Below are 21,372 nucleotides of genomic sequence, written 5' to 3' on the forward strand. Positions count from 1 at the left end.
GATGGCATTTGGCAGGCATCCTTGGTGGGAGCTGGAGCCAGGGAAGCAGGGACTCTCTAGGGGAACTGAGTCACAGATGAGATGCAGCAGAAACTCAGCCAGAGAGACAGAGACAGAGACAGATACAGATATAGAGACACAAAGAGAGACAGAGAGACAGAGAGAAGGAGAGGGAGAGAGACAGAGAGAGGAGGAAGGCTTGTCTCCTCTTTCTGCCCTCAGATCTTTGGCCAGTACCTTCCATTGGCCAAACTTATTCAGGAATGCAGACAGCAAAGGACTTGGGAAAGTATAGTTCTCTGGGATACAGAACAGAGCACAGAAGGGCAAGGAATACATAGCACTTAATACAATTTCATAAAATTTGTACTGACAAGAAAGCATTCTCGCACAATCTGCAAGGTGAAATCTCTTTTAGGAATACCTTGTTATTTTTATGGCCTCATAGATACTCTATCGTGAAACTTCACTTTAGGGTTTTTTTTTGCCATATCCTTTCTAAAGGATTTATGTAATCAGTGTAAGAAATAGTTTCAGATTAGCACAGTTATAATCTACCACATGCTCCAGAACTGTATTTGTTATTTATTAACTCAAGAAGTCACCTATTTATGGCATATCCTAGAGCAGTGTCTTTCAACCTTTTCAAACATGAAGACCCTTTAGAAATATATATTTTTCTCATTAAAAAGGTAATACATGTTTAATGTAGAAAAATTATAAAATAAGAGTAAAAGTAATGAAAAAAATCTTTTCATTTCACCATCTAGAGGTAATTACTTTTACCATTTTAGTGTCTATCCTTCCATATATTTTTCATATATATATATATATATATATATATATACACACAGATACAGATATTTATTAAATTAATATATAGATATAGATATTCATATGTTAACATATACAAAATTAGATATATTTTTCTATGGCATTCTAAAATACATATTTGTTAATTTGGTTACTTTGGTTATTAATGAATCATAAATACCTCTCTTTATCATTAATTATTCATTCATAGAATTAATTTCTCCATAGTATTTCATTATAAGAGTGAATGTACTATATTTCACCAATTCTTAATATTTGACATACAGGTGGTTTCAAATATTTCCTACTATAAACAACAGTGAGATGAAGAACCTTATAAATAAAACATCATGCATATCTATCTTTATTTCTTTATAAATATTTATAGATGTGGAATGTTTTGGTAGGTAGTATAAAAATTATAAAGCTTTTAATTTCCAAAATGCTCTTTATAATTGCATATTGATAGCAATGACTATCTATTTCTCCACATCCATGCCCTCAGTGAATATTATCATTTATTTTATTCTTTAAAAATTTCTTTTTAATATGAAAAAGAGGAGGTTCTTCCTCACCACAAATCCAGATAATATTAGCCGGACTTCTGGTTAATTTAGAAAATACATGCACAAAGTTGGGTTCTCAGACCTTTTGTAAGAAGCTATCTGTCCATCAGACTTGCCAATGCTGTAACTACAGATGGTTCTTTCAAATGAACACATCAGTGGAAAAACCCCACCGTAGAAAATGTTGTAAAATGTGACACTGTTATACCCAAATTAGAGATGAAAAGAAAGAATTAACTTGCATGTGAACGAACAGCATGTTGCTGGAAAGCCTTGATTTAAAGGGTAAAAAGAACGGGTTTCCACTTAATTGATTCACTCACATATAAAAATATGGCATACTCAGGAAGTTTTTCAGTCTGGGAATAACTCAAGATTAAAAGCAATAGTTGAGAAAGAGACTTGCCACAGGAAATGTGATCAGCCCGAGACGTAAGGACACGTTAGGAAAACAGTTTTTCCCTGGGTGTCTGTCACAGTTAGGAATTTTTCAATAGCAAGTAACAAAAAGAATTTTACTGGCTCAGGTAAAGTAGGCTCCAGGATTTAAACAAAGCAGGCACAATTCTGTTTCCTCCTTTTTTTTTTTAGTCCTATGTCCCTCTGTGTGCTAGCTTCTCTCTCACACAATCTCTCTCCCCATATTGGGAAAGATGGCTTCCAATAGCCCCAGATTTAGCCTACTTCCTTGTGACTTGCAACACAGAAGAAAGAGAAAGCCTCTTATAAACATTGCATCAAATACTGTAAATGACTATGATTGGCCCCGCTTGGGTCATCTACGGAGGCGGTAAAAAAAAAAAAAAAAAAAAAAAGCCATGTTGACAGTCAAACCTACCAAGACAATCTGGAGTAGGGTAGGGCAGTTCCTCTACAAAACCTGGGTGTCAGCCTGACTACCGTTGGCCTCCACTGTTCTTTCCAGTAGACCTCTCTGAAGGCAGCCCAGAGTAGAAAAGCATTGCTACACTTAACTGCTGGCCTCCAGTGAGAAAAACCTGTACTCACCAAAAGCAAGCTATCAGAAATCAAGACTTGAGGCCAGCGTTTCCATTTCAAAGGTTATTTGTAGAAGCATGGATTAAAGCAGTGGGCTGTTTAACTAGGTAATTGAACTAGTTGACTGTCTTAGTTAGACTTTAACATTTGAATTTTGGGAGACAAAAACATTCAGTCTATAGCACTGAATGACCAGCTGGTGAAGAGCTAAAGGATATATGGACACTGTTTTTGAATGAGGAAGCAACATTTTGTTAGAAAGTGACTGGAATCTGCATGCATTCCATTGAATGGTTCATTGGCCTTTCCATTTCTTATTTGCTTCCGTGTGTAACAAATAACCATTGACTAGTGTCCTCTTCAATTGCAGCATCGATGTTTTAAAATGTCGGTAAAACAACATGTTAGAGAGTCTTTTTTAAGATCAGTAGTTATAAGTTACCCTGGACAAAATTTAGCATAAGCAAAAGGCTAATCTACTGAATATTCACATACTGTATGTAAAAACAATGAAAAAAAATGCAAACTTTTCTCATGATCTACATAGACTCACATGTATTGAAACTGTTAAAAATGAATCTCTTTTTCTGTTGTTTTTACTGGCTTCTCTTTAGGAAAATGGACATTTAAATAGAATCTGTATAACTCCTCCACTTTCTTTGCATGTTTTTATTTTTACCTGATAAGAGCTCTCTTTCCTATCAATGGCTAGAATTGATAAGGCCATTTATTCTTTCCTTCCCTCATGTTTCTCCTTAGACATCTCTGAATACTGCAGAAAATCTGAGAAACAATGCTGGATAAATGATGTCAGACCTTTGAAATCAGACTTTTGGCTAGTTGTGTAATCATGGAAAAATTACTAAGCCATTTTGAGTTTCAGTTTCTTTACTGAAAATTTGGGAAAAAGATACTACCTCATCAGGTGAGTGTGAGAATTAAAACTGATAACACATATAAAGTTAAAATGAACAGCCAGAAAGATAGGAATCACTTAATAATAGCTGTTATTATTTATAAGGGACAATGTTTGAGATAAAGACAAAAATTCCAAATTGTATATATCCCAATAATAAATGACTGTATAATTTCAAAGCAATAACACTACATGTTGTGTTCTAATATACAATCTTTTAATTAGAAATTAAGATTTCAAAATTGGTTCCTAATGAATGAAAAGCTCATTCATTGATCTCTCATGCAATAAGAAGTATAAATGCAGCAACTTGTTTCTTTAAAAACATTTGCATTTGGTGCAGATTCTTATATTAAATTAGTTAAAAATGAAGCAGGTATGTTGTTTTTAGTGTGAGCTGATATATATTTATAATCTTAAGTGTGCTTTGCCTTTACTTTGTGGAAGAAAATTCTCTCCATTATTATCCCTCTCATCACATTTCTTCATTGTCCCTATCTAAGTTGTTATTAGAAGATATATGTAGAATCTGCCCATTATCTTTTATCTCTAGACAGTCTTTTAAATAGCATGAGCCATAATTGAGTTCAGGTGGCAGCCATGAAAGAGATAAATCTTGAATGAGATTAAGATGAATGACAGCACTGCTTGCCAAAGTCCCATCGCCCCAGAAAGAAATGAGAAGTTAATAGAATCAGGATGGGTGTTGTCTGACTACTAAAAAAAAAAAAAATGTTTAAACACATGCTCTGAATATTTCAGTGAAAGACAAATCTCTATCTTCCTTTTGTACCTTTAATACTCCCATGCTCCTGGGATCGACCATGTAGAACCAGAACCGAACAGTACACATTCCGAGGCTTGCTGGGAAGCACTGAGAAGTAGTGATTCTTGCAGTGTATCCTTCTTTGGGGCCAGATGAGTTGACATACAGGAAGTGCTGGCCACTACCTTGTAACAGATGAATATATTTTTTATTTAGTGAAATATGTTTTATAGCATGAGGCAGAATATATTTAAATCAAGTACAGATTTCATTTTTTCCCCAAACACACACACACACACACACACACACACACACAGAGAAAATTAAACACAACTCATTTTCTTTTTGTCAGTTATAGATCAATAATATTTAATTCTTTGAACCAATATTAAAAAGAGTGTCACTATGATAATGTGATTCATAAAATTCACCTTGGTATGTGACTTGTGCATAAAGTGATCAAATAGTTGTGTTGACTCTGAAAGTGTATTCCTTTTCTCCTAGTTTGCTCAAACCTGTCTGTCAGTTTCAAGTACATAAAATATTTTGTATGCTGTATGTAGAGCAGGTTCAGAGGCTGCTGGGGCTGATTGATATTGTATCTCATTTTTGGTTGTTCCGATTCCCACACTGACCAAAGTAACAGTGAATGGTAGGCAAGAACTGCAAAGTGAAATGTAATTCTGAAAGTCACCACGTTATTTTTCTGAGCAATAGATAACTTCTGTTCTTCTCAACTGCATTAGTATGTGAAAGATCTCTCCATTTAAACACAATTGGATTTTATTTTTCTGCTGACATCATCAAAATTCATCATAGTTATTATTCCCTCCGTGGCATTTACTGGGGGAGAATGAAAAAAAAATATATATATATGTACACACTTTCTTATGTTAAATATTTTATTTGTAGTTCTAAACTAAGGCTATTAACATATTTTCTAATTAAAAATATTTTTTTCCTGTGGTATTTATTATTGTTACTGAGATATATGCTCTTAAATCATAAATTGTGAGTTAACAGTATGCCTTTTCCAGAGTGTCATATAGTTGGAATCATACAGTACATAGCCTTTTTAGATTAGCTTCTTTCAGTTAGCAATATGTATCATTTAAGGCTCTTCCATGTCTTTCTGTGGCTTGATAGCTCAGTTATTTTTATCACCGAATAACATTCCCTTGTATGGATGTACCACAGTTTGCTTATCCATTCACCTATGAAGAACATCTTGGTTTCTTCTAAGCTTTAGCAAATATGAATAAAGCTTGTGTAAGCATCAGTGTGTTAAGCTTTTGTGTAGACAGAAGTTTTCAACTCATTTGTGAGTATACCAAGGTGCACAACAGCTGGATCTTATAGTAAGACTATGTTTAGTTTTGTATGAAACTGACAACCTGTCTTCCAAAGCTGGCTGTCCCATTTTGCAGTCCCATCAGCAATGAATGAGAGTTCCTGTTTCTTCTCATTCTCATCCACATTTGGTGTTATCAGTGATTTGGATTTAGCTATTGCAATAGCCAATACTTATTTGTGTTCTCTCTTGAGGGCAGGTCTTGTTATTAAGAACACATTGTTCTGGGTAAATTTCAAAATGGCTACTTTTCCCCTCCACCAGCTCAAAGCAGAGAGGAGGTCTCTATCTTCACTGTGAGAAATGGCAGGACTCCTGAAGTTAAAACTTACAGAAGTGTGGAGCCCCCTAACACTGAATCCCCTGGGATTTTTTAATCTCTCAAATGTGTGCACATTGAGTCTGCAACAATTCATCAGTTATAGTTTAGGATTTCCTACCCCAGTTCTGATTCCTGCAGAGGTTTCTCTTCATGAGCTTCTGCCCCAGGAAGCTGTGATTCTGTTTCTCCTGTTTGTCTCCAATTTGGAGGCAGTGGTTTGCCTTTGGCCTCAATTCTCTAACAGATCAGGAAGAGTTGTTGATTTTTAGTTTATTCAGCTTTTTGTCTTGTTATGGGAATGGGAATAATGACTTCCAAATGACTTACATGTCAGATGAGAAACTGAAAGTGACTCATATCTATTTTTTAAAAAATGTTCCTTACTGAAAATATTTCTCTCGCTAAGAACCCTTAGAATGTCTGGCAAAATAAAGAAAAAAATCTTAATCAAGAAAAATAACCAAGGAACATGACATGTGAATTATTATAGCAAGATTTTCCTCAATATAAAAGAGTGGTAGTGGAAATAATTTGAAAAGTTGAAAAGTCTCCCTATTGCATCAGTGAACAGTCTTCTATCTTCATTGTCCTATGAAATATATTTTATGTGCTAGCAAATATTGGATTAGGAAAATTGTACACACTATTTTAATTCAGCAATGAAACAGTTTTCTAAGTTTTCTTTCACATTTCTTTGCAAGGATGTCACTTGTTTGTTTTCTTGTTTGGAAAATGAAGACATACATGTGGCATGCACAACCAAGATACACCTACACTCCATCTGTCAAACCTACCAAGAACCGTGGCTTATTCATTAAGAACATGCATTCTTTAAATCCATGCTATTTTTAAAAATTTAATTTAATTAATTTATTTTTTATACAGCAGGTTCTTATTAGTTACCTATTTTATACATATCAGTGTATATATGTCAATCCCAATCGCCCAATTCATCACACCACCACCATCACCCCCGTCACCTTCCCCCCTTGTAAACCCATGCTATTTTGATTAAACAAGAACATCTAAGTTTTCCTTCATTTTATTACTTTTTACACTCTTGATGACTTCCAGTACATTTAGACTACACTTTATGAAACATGCTTTAAAATATTACCCTGAATGAGGAAATATAATACAATTAGCTATAATAATTACTTTTTTATATAGTTAAGACTTTACTGAAAATATGGAATCTATTCAACCTATACTGGATGTAAAGAAATAGCCTTGATCTAGTGCCAAACAAGGTAAATTAATGTTCACTATGTTTGTATGAAACTATTCCACATTTAGTAGCTCAGCTCTTAAATAGTATGGCATACATAATGAGACTGATGAACTTCTAACTCAAAAGCAGATTATGTTTAATTCAGACAGCAAATATATTTCATTCTATGCTTTACTGCTAACCTGATGCTGAAGATCAAATATTTAGGGCAGTGGGAAAAAAGTAATTGTGTTCACTGACACAAATTTAATCTGTTTTACAAAGTTAGGAATTCTGATTTAAAACCCTGTATTTCAGTAAATTTATTCCTCTAACTACAAAAATACATTAAAACGTCACTAATTTGGATGTTTCTCTTGAATGATTTTCATCAAAAATATTTAGTTTTAAAAGGTAAATTTTAAGTTTGCCCAGCAACCTGAGTTCAGTCTAACCAAGTTCTTCATTCTCAGTCATTGCCTATAGGCGCCCAGAGTGACTTAGATCACAGCATCCTTAGTGTCCAATACCTTTTTCACAGCAGCCCAGGTGGGGAGCAATATTGCAGTTTTGTTTATTAAGTATTTAAGTCCAAAGAACTTAATGCTTATTGGTATTCCAACAATATTACAGGCATCTAAAAACTAAAACACACAAACTGAAAACAAATTACTTCATTCTTAATTAGCCACAATTACTTTCTATTGGAATGTGTGCCTACTGGGCACACATTATCAAACCTTGAAATCAGATCGAACACCCTCACCTTCATTCCCTATTTCACATTTATCTTCCCCAGTACTTAATTTTTCTTACAGCGACTACTGAAAAGCAGTTTAGCAAAGATACATCACTGAAAAGAACGTGGGACAATCTGATGTTTCTATTTTAGGGCTATATCATGGAACTCAGTGTAAAAAAAAAAAACAGCAAAAAAACTATAGTTCACTGGGGATGATAATTATCCATCATTTCACTGCAGTATACTTCTTTCAGTACAAGACAAACAATGTTATATACGGCGTAACATCAAAGTTAGCAATTCCAATTATTAGTTAGGGGACTTGGGGTGAGTTTCCAAAGCACACCCCACCTGGCCTCTTCTGATTTGCATATTCAATTTTGGTCTTACAAAATCCCACAGTCAAACACAAAAATGAGAAAGTCAATTCCTGCGTGATGTATTAGTGCATGTAAATGTAAAGTTTTATCCATTAAAAAGTTTAAGATTGCAAAACCGTGCATGGCAATTTAGAAGCCACCATTGCAAATTTGGTCTTTGGGGATTTTAAATTCTAGAACTCAAGCATATGTAAGTCTGACTTTGTAAATGGAATAGACTTGTTGCAATGTCATATTTTTCTGGAGAATCATCAAGGTGAAAAGTTGCTTAGCCTCTTAAAATTATTAATAGAAATTTATGAATTATCCAGGAACTATGTACTGTATCACAACATTATAAAACCTTACACTGAATTATATTTTCAGAAAGAGACTCGTTCTTTATCTAGCAAGCTCAGACTAGACCTGCTTTCCAACATTTATAAACTTTCAGTTGCTTCATTGAGAATTACCTATTTACATGTAGCAAAATCCTTGGGGAAGGTCAATCTAGCCTCTCACACAAAGTTCAGAACTTGTTAAAGCAGATAATAAACTGAAAAGTCTCAACTGCCACAACATAGTTAGAATTTAATGATAAATCATTAAACCAGCTTTATTTAAACGTAACTATATGGAATGATCGACAACATTCATTCGTGGGACAGATTTCTACAGAAGCAGAATTTTTTGTTTGTTGGTTTGATTTTGCACTGTTTCACAGCTTTCTACTGGGCATTTAAAATGTTACTTAACTCTCATATATTAGACAGTATGCATTCAATTAAGTTTGTAAAATCTATCATACTTTAATTAAACACTACTAGATGTAATACTCTAGAACATAGGCATTCACTAAATATTGTCTGAATTTTACCTCTCCCCATACTTTCTGCCTCCTGACATTTTCTGTAAATTTTCAGATTAATACTTCAATTTTGCTTGTACAGGTGTAATGATTACAAGTTCTTAAGATTCTTAGGGTATAGCTTTTATATTTCACATCTTACTTAGTTAAAATAAGAGCTGGATAGAAATTTCTCATTAATGTTCAATTTTTTACCTTAAAAACTTCAAAGAATTGGACATGTTTTCAAAAATTGACTTAGTGTCAAATAGGGCAAATTCAGCATCAAAGTGTACTTTGTTCAAATCACTACTGTTTCTTGACATTAGAGGCCAAAATATATTAGCCACATTCAGAATCCATCACCATGCTTCATGGACATTCTTTTTTAACTTTGGTGTCTGTAGAGAGTAAAGATTCTAATTTGTCTTTTAGATGTTATTAGCTACAATCTTGAGTTTTCAAAAATGTTTCATTGAGTTATTATGCCATAGGTAATAAATTTGACATGTCTTTTTAAAATAGACAGTTAATACTTTTAAAAGAAAGCTGTATTTTTAAAGCTCCAGTGCCCTCAGCAGAATCATACTCGTTTGCACTAGGGTCAAATCATAAAAGACAATTTCCCACTTCAAGTGATCTGAATTCATTCCCTGTTTTAAATTGTAGGCAATTTTCATCTTTTTTTTTTCTTGCTCATAAAATAAAGTTGCCTAATGTTTTTTTTTTAAATGCGATGCAATATGTCTCTCTTTCAAGATAGCAATTCTCCCTTCCTCAGAGTCAGACTTACTTAGCTGGGCTCTACATTCTCTATAATTTCTACCTGTCTCTCACTCTAAACTAGAAGGGTGCATAATGACTATCAGTTGAAATGCCCTCAATCTCTTTTTTTACTTTCATTCCCCCCACCCCCAGATTTTCAAGGTGCTGGCTATTTGCATCTGCAAGTTTTACAGCCTGTGAAATGTAAACATACTCAGAGAACAAAAGTTTCCTCAAAGTTGTCAAAATGGCAACCAGATACAGCACCTCTCAAGTCAAATGAAATTTTCTCATGGTATTTGACAGACATTGTCTGTCACTATATCACTTCTATTTGCTTTTTGTAGAGCTGTGCAATGAATAGATTTGGCATTTCTTTATTTTTACCCTTTCCAACAGTTTATTCTATAGACATTATTCTCTTGAGAGTCATTATTACCTATTTTTTAAAACACGCTTTTCAGCTGAATGTCTCATTTCAGTACTATTTACTATTACCAAATTTGGTGCTGCAAGTTTTTCCCCTCAGTATGCAGTGTTCTGATATAAAAGTGAAGCTTCTAGTTGTGACATGCCAACACAGGGTAGATTCATCTTATTTTGAAAGCTTCTAATTTGCTCAGAAGCAAGAATGTCTCAATCACACGAAGATGAAATATGAATGGAATTGGCTGGTTCTTCCTATAAGTAGGAATTTCAAAGGACTCTGTAGTTCTTAATTCTTATACTAAAAGAACACTGAATAACATCTTTATGTGTCTTTTCTTGTCAAGATGCCTTTGGAAATATTATTGGCTTAATAGCATTTCTGTAACTTGATTTCATTTGCCAAGTTGAGATTAAAAAGTAAAATAAAAATATAAATCATAAACCCTTTTCTTTAGGTAAGTGAGATATGGTAAGAACTTTGATTTTGTTCGATCTATTACATGGAAAGCAAATAAGAAGAGAATATTTATTTTTATGGAAACAGAAAACAGGATTATCATATTCTTTTAATAAAAAAATAGCAGAAACTGTGGGCTGGATATTCCACTAGTTAAGCCTGCAGGTACTGGAGGCTTTGATTCAAATCCTGACTCTTCCACTTATTAGGTATGTGACCTTGGGCAGCCTATTTAAATTCTCTAGGACTCAGAAGCAATAAGATAATTATAGTAGATACTTTAGCCTCATGGGGTTGCAGTAAAGATTAAACAATACACTACATGTAAAGTGCTTAGAACATAGCTGCAAATTATTGTTACTCTCATGAAAAATTTAGAGAATAGATATAATATGATTTTAGCAGTGGAAATAATCATTTAATAATTGATTAAATAATCAATCACAAGTTACTGATTGGATAACTATTATATAGAAGACACCATGTCTTGCATTTGGATGTTAGGGAGATGGACAAGTTATGACTGGGAAAATACGAAACATACCCAAAAGACTCTAAGAATAAAAGCTAACAATATGTACTATTTAGAAGATAAGCTCTGGGTCAGACTAGCTGGGTTCTAATCCATACTCTGATACTTGTGAGCTTTATGACTTTGGGCAAAACACTAAATTCCCACTGTCTCTCATATTCATCATCTATCAAATGGGGATGATAATAATAATAATAATAACAATGATATACAGCTCATTGGGGTTACTGTGAGCATATAATACCAAGTATTGATGTAGATCATAATTGTTATGCAGTTCAACAGATAAAAGATGGCTTAAATTTGGTGGATATAGAAAGACTTCATAAAAGATGGTAGATTATATTAGGATATTAAAGAATACAGTGGAGGTGAAGTAGGCAAAGAAAGTTGTATAGGAGTGGGAAAAGATTATTCTAAAAAAAACAATGGGGGAAGACTTCTGGTTTCCAGTCTGGCATGTAAGAAGCTTCGAAAGCATCAGTTTCATCTTCACAGCAACAAAAACTCAAAAAACTCTTCTTAGATCCTTCAGAGAATAGAAATCACAGGGGAAACTGCCGCCCCAAAACTGAAGAGACAACAGGCAGATATAGACAGTGATAACTTAGCAAAACAGAAACCTGGGGAAAGGAACGGTGGCTGGAGCCTGTACTGGGTGAGGAAAAGGTAAACTGTAATTAACAAACTGCTGGAGGCTCAGTGTGGGAAAGCTGGAGGGATATGAACTCCAGGGGGACCAGTCTTAGGGGCACCCCAACAATGTTACTTCCAGGAGCCCTACCAAGTTCTCACGGTGAAGACTGGAGAGAAAAATCTCCTCTGCTTCTTACAGGGAGAGGGGAAAAAGTAGCCATTTGGAAGTGTGCCTAATTTTCTTGGCAAATTCTAGATTTCCTATCTCACCTAAGGGGTCTGGGGTGGGGTTGGGTAGGGTGAGAGTAGTCACAGTGAAAGGACGCAGACTCACTAGAAGACTGAGCTCAAACCGTAGGACTGTAAAATGCGTCCATTCCCCTGACCTTACACTCAGCACCTTTCCACCCCATCATCACATCCGTAGGGCTCTGACATACTAACAGGGAACTGTACTGAAAGAGCATCATCTCTCAGACCTTATTTAAGAAGTTTGGGACACGAAGATACAAGGGAGACAAAAACAAGGACACCAGAGGAAACTTTACCTTCTGTCATCTACAGCTGCAGTAACTAGTAAACACAACCTTACTCCTAGCCAGATAAACAAAAAACCTTATACTACAGGCCTGCTTACCTTGATTCCTTCAAACCAATTCATCATGTTCACCACTGACACAAAATTACAGGTCATACTAAAAAAATGATATGGCCCAAAGTTGACATTTATAATACCCAAAGCATATTTGAGGGACAAGAACACAGTTTGTAGAAGAATAATAGATGAAATCAGAAATGCAATTTGGGAAAGAACATAGGAAAACTTTAAAGCCAGTTAAAAGGCAATGAAGAGCTTCTGATGATTTGGAGATCAGGAGTCATTATTTAGGGATATTAACCCTGCATCAATGTGAAGAGTGGCCTGGTTTAGGAGAATATTTGCATGGAGATGAGTTGCCTTGACATGTGCAATAGCCCAGGAGTTAACTAAGATGACAGAGGTGGACATGCAAAGAAAGAAAAGGATATAAGTCGAGAATGAAGAGGTGACAATTTGCAATTCAGAGAGAATTAACTGTGTTGATGATAATGTCAATAACTGAAATAATAAAATCAGGAGTAGGAGATTCTTTTTTTTTTTCTTTTAAACATCTTTATTGGAGTATAATTGCTTTACAATGGTGTGTTAGTTTCTACTCTATAACAAAGTGAATCAGCTATACATATACATATATCCCCATATCTCCTCCCTCTTGCGTCTCCCTCTCACCCTCCCTATCCCACCACTCTAGGTGGTCTCAAAGAACCGAGCTGATCTCCCTGTGCTGTGCAGCTGCTTCCCACTAGCTATCTATTTTACATTTGGTAGTGTATATATGTCCATGCCACTCTCTTACTTCGTCCCAGCTTACCCTTCCCCCTCTCCATGTCCTCAAGTCCATTCTCTATGTCTGAGTCTTTATTCCTGTCCTGCCCCTAAGTTCTTCAGAACCTTTTTTTTTTTTTTTTTTTAGATTCCATATATATGTGTTAGCATATGGTATTTGTTTTTCTCTTTCTGACTTACTTCACTCTGTATGACAGACTCTAGGTCCACCTACCTCACTATAAATAACTCAATTTCATTTATTTTATGGGAGATTCTTTCTTAAAGGAAGGTAAGTATGAGTCTGAATATGTGACTTGGAGATACTGGCAATTGAAAATATGGGACGAGGTTGTGGAAATAAGGGCTACATAAATGCAGGAATGAGCAAATTTTGAGCACTGAGAGAATAAAACCTCTAAATAAGCAAAATATGTAGGAAAAGACATAAAAAGGTCAAAGTCAGAATATTGGGTGAGACTCACAATTAGGTCTTAGAAGGAGAAAGAAAAAGCACAAAATATGAATATAACATTAGGGGGAAAAACCACAGTCCACTGTACTGAAAACACAGGTGAACACTTCAAGAAGGTTGGATTGATCAAATGCAGCATTAGAAGAATCAGGTCATTATGATTCTGAAACCAATAAAGTCCTCAAAGACAGCTAGAATACAAGCTCCATGAGGGTCAGGAATGTCTTTGATAAACAATTATCTCTACAGTTTTGCATCAGTGACCAAAAGTCAGTGACCAATAATTATATGCTGAAGAAATAATATTTTTGCAGAAGACAGATTGTAGGGAGTCAAAGAAGATGTGTGTAGTGAGGTAGGTGGACCTCAATGTGTGGGAAATGGTAATTGGAGATTAAAAAAATAAAAAACAATAATACTTAGATGGGAAACAAAGTTAAGGTTAGGTAGTTAGGTATTTCATTTTGTTTGTTTTTTTAGGTAAGAGAGAACTGTGATGCTTGAAGGCACAAAGTAGTGATAAAGAGGCAATTTAAGGATACACAAAAAAGGAAGTAAATACAAGGAGGCAAGGTTCTGAGAAGATAGAAAGGGATAAGCTTAATGGTTCATTATTTTATTGAGAAATAAAGTCTGTAAATAAATATGCATTTAGTAAATTCCTTTTAGAGAAACAATGATTCCTGGATACTTGTAAAATGATAACTAACCTGAAAGATTTCAGATTATTTATTCAGGGTTTAATCTTGCCCTACAGGATTCTAAAAGAATTGCTTCATTCACATGCCTTTCACTGAACACCATGTCTCACAGATGATACCTCCTGGCATTTCAAAAAAAAGAAAGCATCATCTGGGTCCTACCTGAAACAATTATTAAGTATTCCTGGAAGTATTTTAAGTGAACACAGACAAAACAAAGACAAAGAAAAGAAAAACAGAAATTAAGATTTTGTTTCTCCCCAGAGGCAGAAAAACGTTGATATAAATTGGTTGGGGTATTGATTCAAATGGTACATGTGTGGACTTCCCTGGTGGTGCAGTGGTTAAGAATCTGCCTGCCAATGAAGGGGACACAGGTTCGAGCCCTGGTCTGGGAAGATCCCACATGCCGCAGATCAACTAAGCCCATGAGCCACAACTACTGAGCTTGCGTTCTAGAGCCCACGTGCCACAACTACTGAAGCCCATGGGCCTAGAGCCGTGCTTCACAACAAGAGAAGCCACTTCAATGAGAAGCTCACGCACCACAACGAAGAGTAGCTCCGCTCGCCGCAATTAGAGAAAGCCCACGTGCAGCAACAAAGACCCAACGCAGCCATAAATAAATAAATTAAATAAATAAATAAATAAATAAAACAAAAATGGTACATGTGGATGATTGGTAGTGGTTCAAGGTTTGACACCAGCATTGCTTTTTGGCAACAAAATGGAAATCACTGTCAGATCATGAGAGTTTTTGAAGACACATAGAGGACTTATAGATGATCTGGGCTTGTTCTTGCTGTCTAAACATCACCAGCATTGCTTTTTGGCAACAAAATGGAAATCACTGTCAGATCATGAGAGTTTTTGAAGACACATAGAGGACTTATAGATGATCTGGGCTTGTTCTTGCTGTCTAAACATCACCAAAGTCGAGTTTACCCTTTGTCTCAGAGTAAAATAAGGAAAAGAGGAATAACCCTGGCTTAACCATTCACTTCATGAAGAGAATTGCCCTTGTTTTCTCACTTCATGAAGATGAAGTGAGAAAGAGAATTGTTAATTGTTAACCACAAACAAATGATGAGTGTCATTCATTGCCTTTTTGCAATGGTTTAGAGAAATCTAAACCTGCAAGACATATTCTGAGATTCAGCAGCCAAAAAAGTCTCCTTGTTTTTTTTCCTTGGCATTGCTGTATATTTGGAGTGGAATGTTTGTAGTTCTAAAAAGTAACACAAGACAAAGAGAGTAGAAATGATACTGAACTGTGGTAAGAAAATGGCAACTAGAGTCAATAAGAAATATAGAAAAAAATACTTGTTTGCTTTGAGCTATTTTATACTGATAAAATGCCGTCTTCCAACATTTTTGTGTTTTAGAAGAGAAACTACTGAGTATTCTTCACTTATCTGATCAACACATTTTACATTTCAGGAAGTTTTGAGAATGTCATGTTAAGCCTTAGAGACTAAGGGTTACAAATGTAGGCTTTTGCTTTAGATAGACATGGGTCCCAGTGCTGGATTCCACAAGTGTCTTCTGTGTGGCTGGGGGCAAGTTATTTATTCTCCCTGTGCACCCATTTCCTCTGCTGTAAAACTTCAAGGTATTGTGAGGATTAAACAAGGAAGCCAGAAGAAAGCCAGGGACCTGGTGATCGGCACTCAGTGAATACCAGCTACATGGACACGACAATTTTTGACAACAAGACTTGTTCTATTTAGTTACATTTAACAATTATCAATTTTTAGTAGTAAAAAGAAATAAACGATAACAATAAAAAACCTCTCTTCATCTGTACTGTATGAAAGTAGACTCTTTAGTACTCTTTCATTCTAAAGTATATAATTACTGAATTAATACATTTTTAGAAAATATCAGAGCCAAACTACCTTTAGAAGATGATATTAAAGGTTACCAAAAGTTATAATTAAGTCAGAAAAATATGTTATGCTATTTATTATTACTCATTTTATCCTAATATTCTATGTCTCCTTTTACCTAATGCTTATATGTTTTGGGGGCATCACGAGAGAAAAGTAAAGGGGAAAGAAAAAGGAGGTACAAATAGCAGGAAATGAGAAAAAAATACTAATATTCATAATTTACATACATTCTATAATGCATAACTTGAGCATAAAGAAAAAATATTGACAACGAAAGAAAGTTAGAATAACTACATAAATATTTTGTAGTTATGCTAAACATAAAGGGATCTGTCTAGGCCAAATCAAAGAAACAGCTCTAAAATTAAGTAGAACGGAGAAAGCTTTCAAAAGAATCTGAGATAAATTCAGAGATCCCACATGATACCAGATCCAATTATGGGGATAATGCCGTCTAATTCATTGTTAAAGCAGAGCATCCAAAGGAAATCAATTTATACGACCCGTAAAGGCCCAGGTGGCGGCGCTGGTCATGCTGATGATCACGCTGGTGGTCACAGTTGTGGTGATGGTTGTAGGGGTGGTGGCGTTTGAGATTCATGATGCAGTGATTGCCACTATTTTCAACTCAATTCTGTAGTAAGACCAAGTTCTTCCTATTCAAGAAGCTTCAGAATATGGCTGTCTAGTAGTGAAAACCTATAGTGTTGATCCTGTGCAGCCCCATGTATGACCCTGTCTCTTTTTCAGGATCTAATTATCTCATGATAATCCTTTCCCAGGCAGGCAGATGCCCAGTTTTCTTTAGATGACAGTACTCTGATTTTATCCTGGGAGAAAAAGCTACTTCTGTGAGCAGTTGTGTTTGAAACACTGGTCCTGGCAGGGAAATACAAAGGGTGGGGCCAGGTTCCCAGCTCAGCCAGGTGTTCTGAGTGCTGTTCCTCAGTCAGTTACTCTCAACAATTCTTCATAATGTTTCTCGGTATTTGTAGTAGCTCGGGCTGACATAACAAAATACCGCAGACTGGGTGCTTAAACAATAGAAAGTTATTTTCTCACTGTTCTAGAGGCTCAAAGTCCAAAATCAAGGTGCTGGCAGGGTTGGTTTCTCCTGAGGCCTCTCTGCTTGCTTGCAAATGGCCACCTTCACTGTGGGTTCTCACAGGGCCTTTACGCTGTGTAGGTTCCTCCTGGTGTCTCTTCCTCTTTTTATAAGGGCACAAGTTCTACTGGATAAAGGCCCCAAATTTATGACCTCACTTGACCTTAAAACCTCTTTAAAGGCCCTTTCTCCAAATGCAGTCACATTGGGGGTTAGGGCCTCAACATCTGAATTTTGGGGGGCGGGGGACACAATTCTGTCCAGGACAGTGCTTTTGATTTTAATCTTCGAATATTTGTGTAGCTTCCTTGGGAAGATCTGCAGTGAACCATGTTTCCCTAGGATGGGATTTCTGCTGTTTTTACTCCATTCTTTCTGATCCCATCAGCTTTTTTTTATTCCCTTCTGGAATACCTCAAACATTTCTGGTCCAATGATTGGAACTTTTAAAAATGTGTTACAGTACAGTTATTATCTCTTTCTGCATGTGTATGTATGTGTGCATGAGTGTGTGTGGACATGATCAAAGTGAGTGGTCTGATAAACATGTGATCGAGGGCTGGCTTTTGTGTATAACACACCATATCCCTGATCAAGCCTCCACCCTCCCTACTCTATCAGAGACCAGGGTGAGATGCCGATATAATTCTAGAAGGAATAGAGGTTAAGTGGCCCCAGATACGGATGTTAAGGAGATTCAGACAGAGCGGTATAAGGATGAAGGAAGATAGTGATGTCCTGGGAATGGGCTTGGATGAGGCTCCAAACACCAGGGGTTCATTTCTGGCTTGGCTCCTCAGTATACAGGCTCAGAGAAGACCTTTAACTGCTCTTGTTCCTCATCTCTAGTGTAGGAATAATAATATCTGTCCTGTCTGCCCAACAGGAATCACAGTTATCACCCGTTAGCCTGCAGGGCTCTGTCAACCAAGTACCAACTAAGTTCTGTTTGTTGAACACTTAATACTTTAAACTGCTGTCATACACATTAGAGCATTAGTGTCACTAAGATTGTTTGTGGGTACTTTTTGACCTTGGGCTGTGAACACAGAATTGCACAACAGTAAGCATGTGGGTTATATCAGGCAGCATATTCCATTCCAGTTACCTTCCAAACATTTTCTTAATTCAGTTCCCAACACATTGTGTGTGGTGTTTAGTAGGCACTCAGGAAATATACGTTGCCTTAATTAATCCAAAATATTTGCAATAAATACAGAAGGAGATAGATCCAGGTCACATGAGGCCTACACAAGTATTCATCAAGTGCTATTCAAGTTTAAATGCTGGAGAGAATATAAAAATAGCAAAAGATGTGACTTCTGCCCTACTGGAGTTTACAATCTAATTGTGGAGATGGTTAATTTATTATAACATTAAAAAGAAAATAAAGTTATGAGGGAAGGGAATAAAAAAGAGACAGCAGCCTTTTGAATTTTACCTCTGTTAATTCATGTCACGCAAATGTCATTCCTGCCATTAAATCCCGTATATACTAAGCCCAAACACTATTTATTCATGTGCAGACTGGAGAGTGGATTAATGCTTGTAGTTTCTCTCTACAACTTCGGCAATGGCTCCAAAAAGACTCATAAATAGGCCTGTGATGGGCACTGAAAATGTCCTCCTTATGTATCTAATGCTTCATCTTGGTAACAATAAGTGAAAAGATCTATAAATGCAGCTTTAATTAACAGCGATGTTGTGATGCTTAGAAACAGACGGTAGGCTCTTTGAATCTGCTGGCCTTCTCATAAAGAATTTTGTTTTTCCCAGAGGGTCAACATTAATTAATGTCCTTATAATCTATTTAGCAGCCCATTGTCTCAGTGATGCCTAAACAAGTTTAGTGAGCCGCAGTGGTGTAGCCAGGATGATATAATCAGAGTGCTTTGAAAAGAGCACTCTGCAAAAATATACTGTCTTGTGTAGTGATTAACAGGGAGGATAATAAAGTATTCTGTCAGAATGATTAGTTTTCCTTATCTGTGGATGACATTACTTGTATACCATATTGCATAAATAACCAGATGGAAAACTTTTCATGTGGTCTTTAATGAACTCACACAAGCTATAAAAGTTCAAAAAAAGAAAATAAACACAACTATTAATAGTCCTTAATTGTTGCATTAAAAGGTATCGATAGATTACTCATGTTTGTCTTTTGGGACAATGTGTGGAAACTTTCTCATGTCCATCGATTATACTTCTACTTTTTCTTAAACTGAGCCTACAATACTTTTTGTCCCATTAGTAGTATTATACAAGCAGACATGCTCGGTAATTTTCAAATATTGTCTTAAGAGAAGGAAAGATTGCTGCAGATGTTATCAAAAGAACCCACCAGCATTTGTTATCTAGATGTTACTGTCTGGATCTTAGTAGGAAATAAATATTGGTTTATTTCTTACAGTTTCTCAAGGAACAGAAACTAATATTTATCCTCAGGAACTATCAGAAAAGTAAAAAAAGTTCCATCTAAATGTATATTGATTACTGTGATGTTTAATATTAGGAAATAATTTAAGAATTTACCATTAGATAATTTTATAAATTGTGGTATATCCAACAAGTAGAATACTATGATATAATAAAAACTATGTTGCTAAACATATTTCATAACATAAACTTGTTCGAACTATGTTTTTTAAATTACTAAATCAAATAGAAACTTTCTTTTTATTGGCCAATATGTGCATTAAGAAAGAATGGCAGGATACACAAATACGAAGCTTAAAGGTGGTTATATTACTCTACTGGAACAACTAGGGTTTTCTTTTTTCTGGTTATTTATATTTTTAAAATTTTAGAAAAAGATGTATTACTCAGTAATGTAAAATTGATGAAAAGAAATACTGAAGAAAAAAATAAATATTAAAAGAGTGAAATACAATAGTTCAGGCTTTTTAAGGAGTAAAATTTAAAAATATCCACCACATTTTCCACACACACATAAATGTGCTACCATCATGTATGTTAGAGTTTCCTTTGAGGTGTGATTCCTGGTTTCACTTATTTTCTTTTTATTTTTGGATTTATTCCTCCTCTCCTCTCCTCCAACCTTATCACCCATCCAAGTAATTCACGTTAATAAACGAGTATGTATCCTTTTTCATCCTCTTTTCCACGTTCACGTAGTTATTCTGGAAATATCTAGGTATGGAGTTATACATATGCACAGATGGGGGGGCAGTCATTGTTTGTTTTAGAAATATTAGATCACACCATATAATCATTTTGCATGTTGCTTTACTCCTTTTAGAATATCTTTTGGAAATCCCTGCAAATCAGCTGTATGGCACTAAACTCTCTTTTTAGTGGCTGCATGATATTGTGTGTTGTGGATGTAACCAGTTATGTTGGCTGCTCCTCTAGGTTCTCAATTTTGGCCCCTTGGGGATAGTTGCCAATTTCTGAAGACATCTTGAGTTGTCAGCACCCGGGAGAGGAGTGATGCTGGTATCAAGTGGGTAGAGGCCAGGGATACTGCTAAGCATCACGCAGTGCACAGGGCAGCCGCACAACAATTAATTAGATTACCCGGAACATCACTAGTGTCCAGGCTGAGTCACCCACCAGGCACACTCTGATCTCAGGGTGTTTGGCACTGGCTGTCCCTGGGGCTGGAACACTCTTTCCTTAGGTACCTACCTGTATCACTCTCTCACTTCCGTCAAGTCATTTTTCGAATGGCATTTTCTCAGTGCAGCCTATTCTGACCAGCTTATTTAAATTGCCATCCTCCCCCAACCCATCCCCTGGCCTTCCCGATCCTACTTCCTCTATTCTTTCTTTCCTCTAACTTCTAACAGGCCATATAACTTATTTACTTATTATGTTTATTTATTATTGTTTCCCTCTGTCCAGAATGTGAACTCCACTGTGGCAGTGATTTTTGTCTGTTTTATTCACTAATGTATCCCCAGGACCTAGAACAGTGCCTGGCACTTAATAAATGAACAAATAAAAGAACAAAGGAATGAATAAATGATTGTATGAATGATGCATGTTCATTTTATTTCTCATTTTTTTCAATTGCAAACAATGCTGACGTAAATATCCTTACACACATGTACCTATGTCTTGGTCCTTGTATTTCTGTGTGGCCAGAATGCCTTCCAAA

General features: G+C 35.7%; 1 protein-coding gene across 1 annotated transcript in view; it reads right to left on the bottom strand.

Moving 5' to 3' along the window:
* MALRD1 (MAM and LDL receptor class A domain containing 1) overlaps positions 1-21,372 on the bottom strand; it is a 612,855-nt gene that overhangs the window by 143,470 nt on the left and 448,013 nt on the right. The window contains exon 32 of the mRNA XM_036841268.1: positions 4,088-4,245. Within this exon, the coding sequence (XP_036697163.1) occupies positions 4,088-4,245 (158 nt within the window). The remainder of the gene's footprint in view (positions 1-4,087; positions 4,246-21,372) is intronic.

Source organism: Balaenoptera musculus, chromosome 2 (assembly GCF_009873245.2).
Source record: "Balaenoptera musculus isolate JJ_BM4_2016_0621 chromosome 2, mBalMus1.pri.v3, whole genome shotgun sequence".
Lineage (NCBI taxonomy): Eukaryota > Metazoa > Chordata > Mammalia > Artiodactyla > Balaenopteridae > Balaenoptera > Balaenoptera musculus.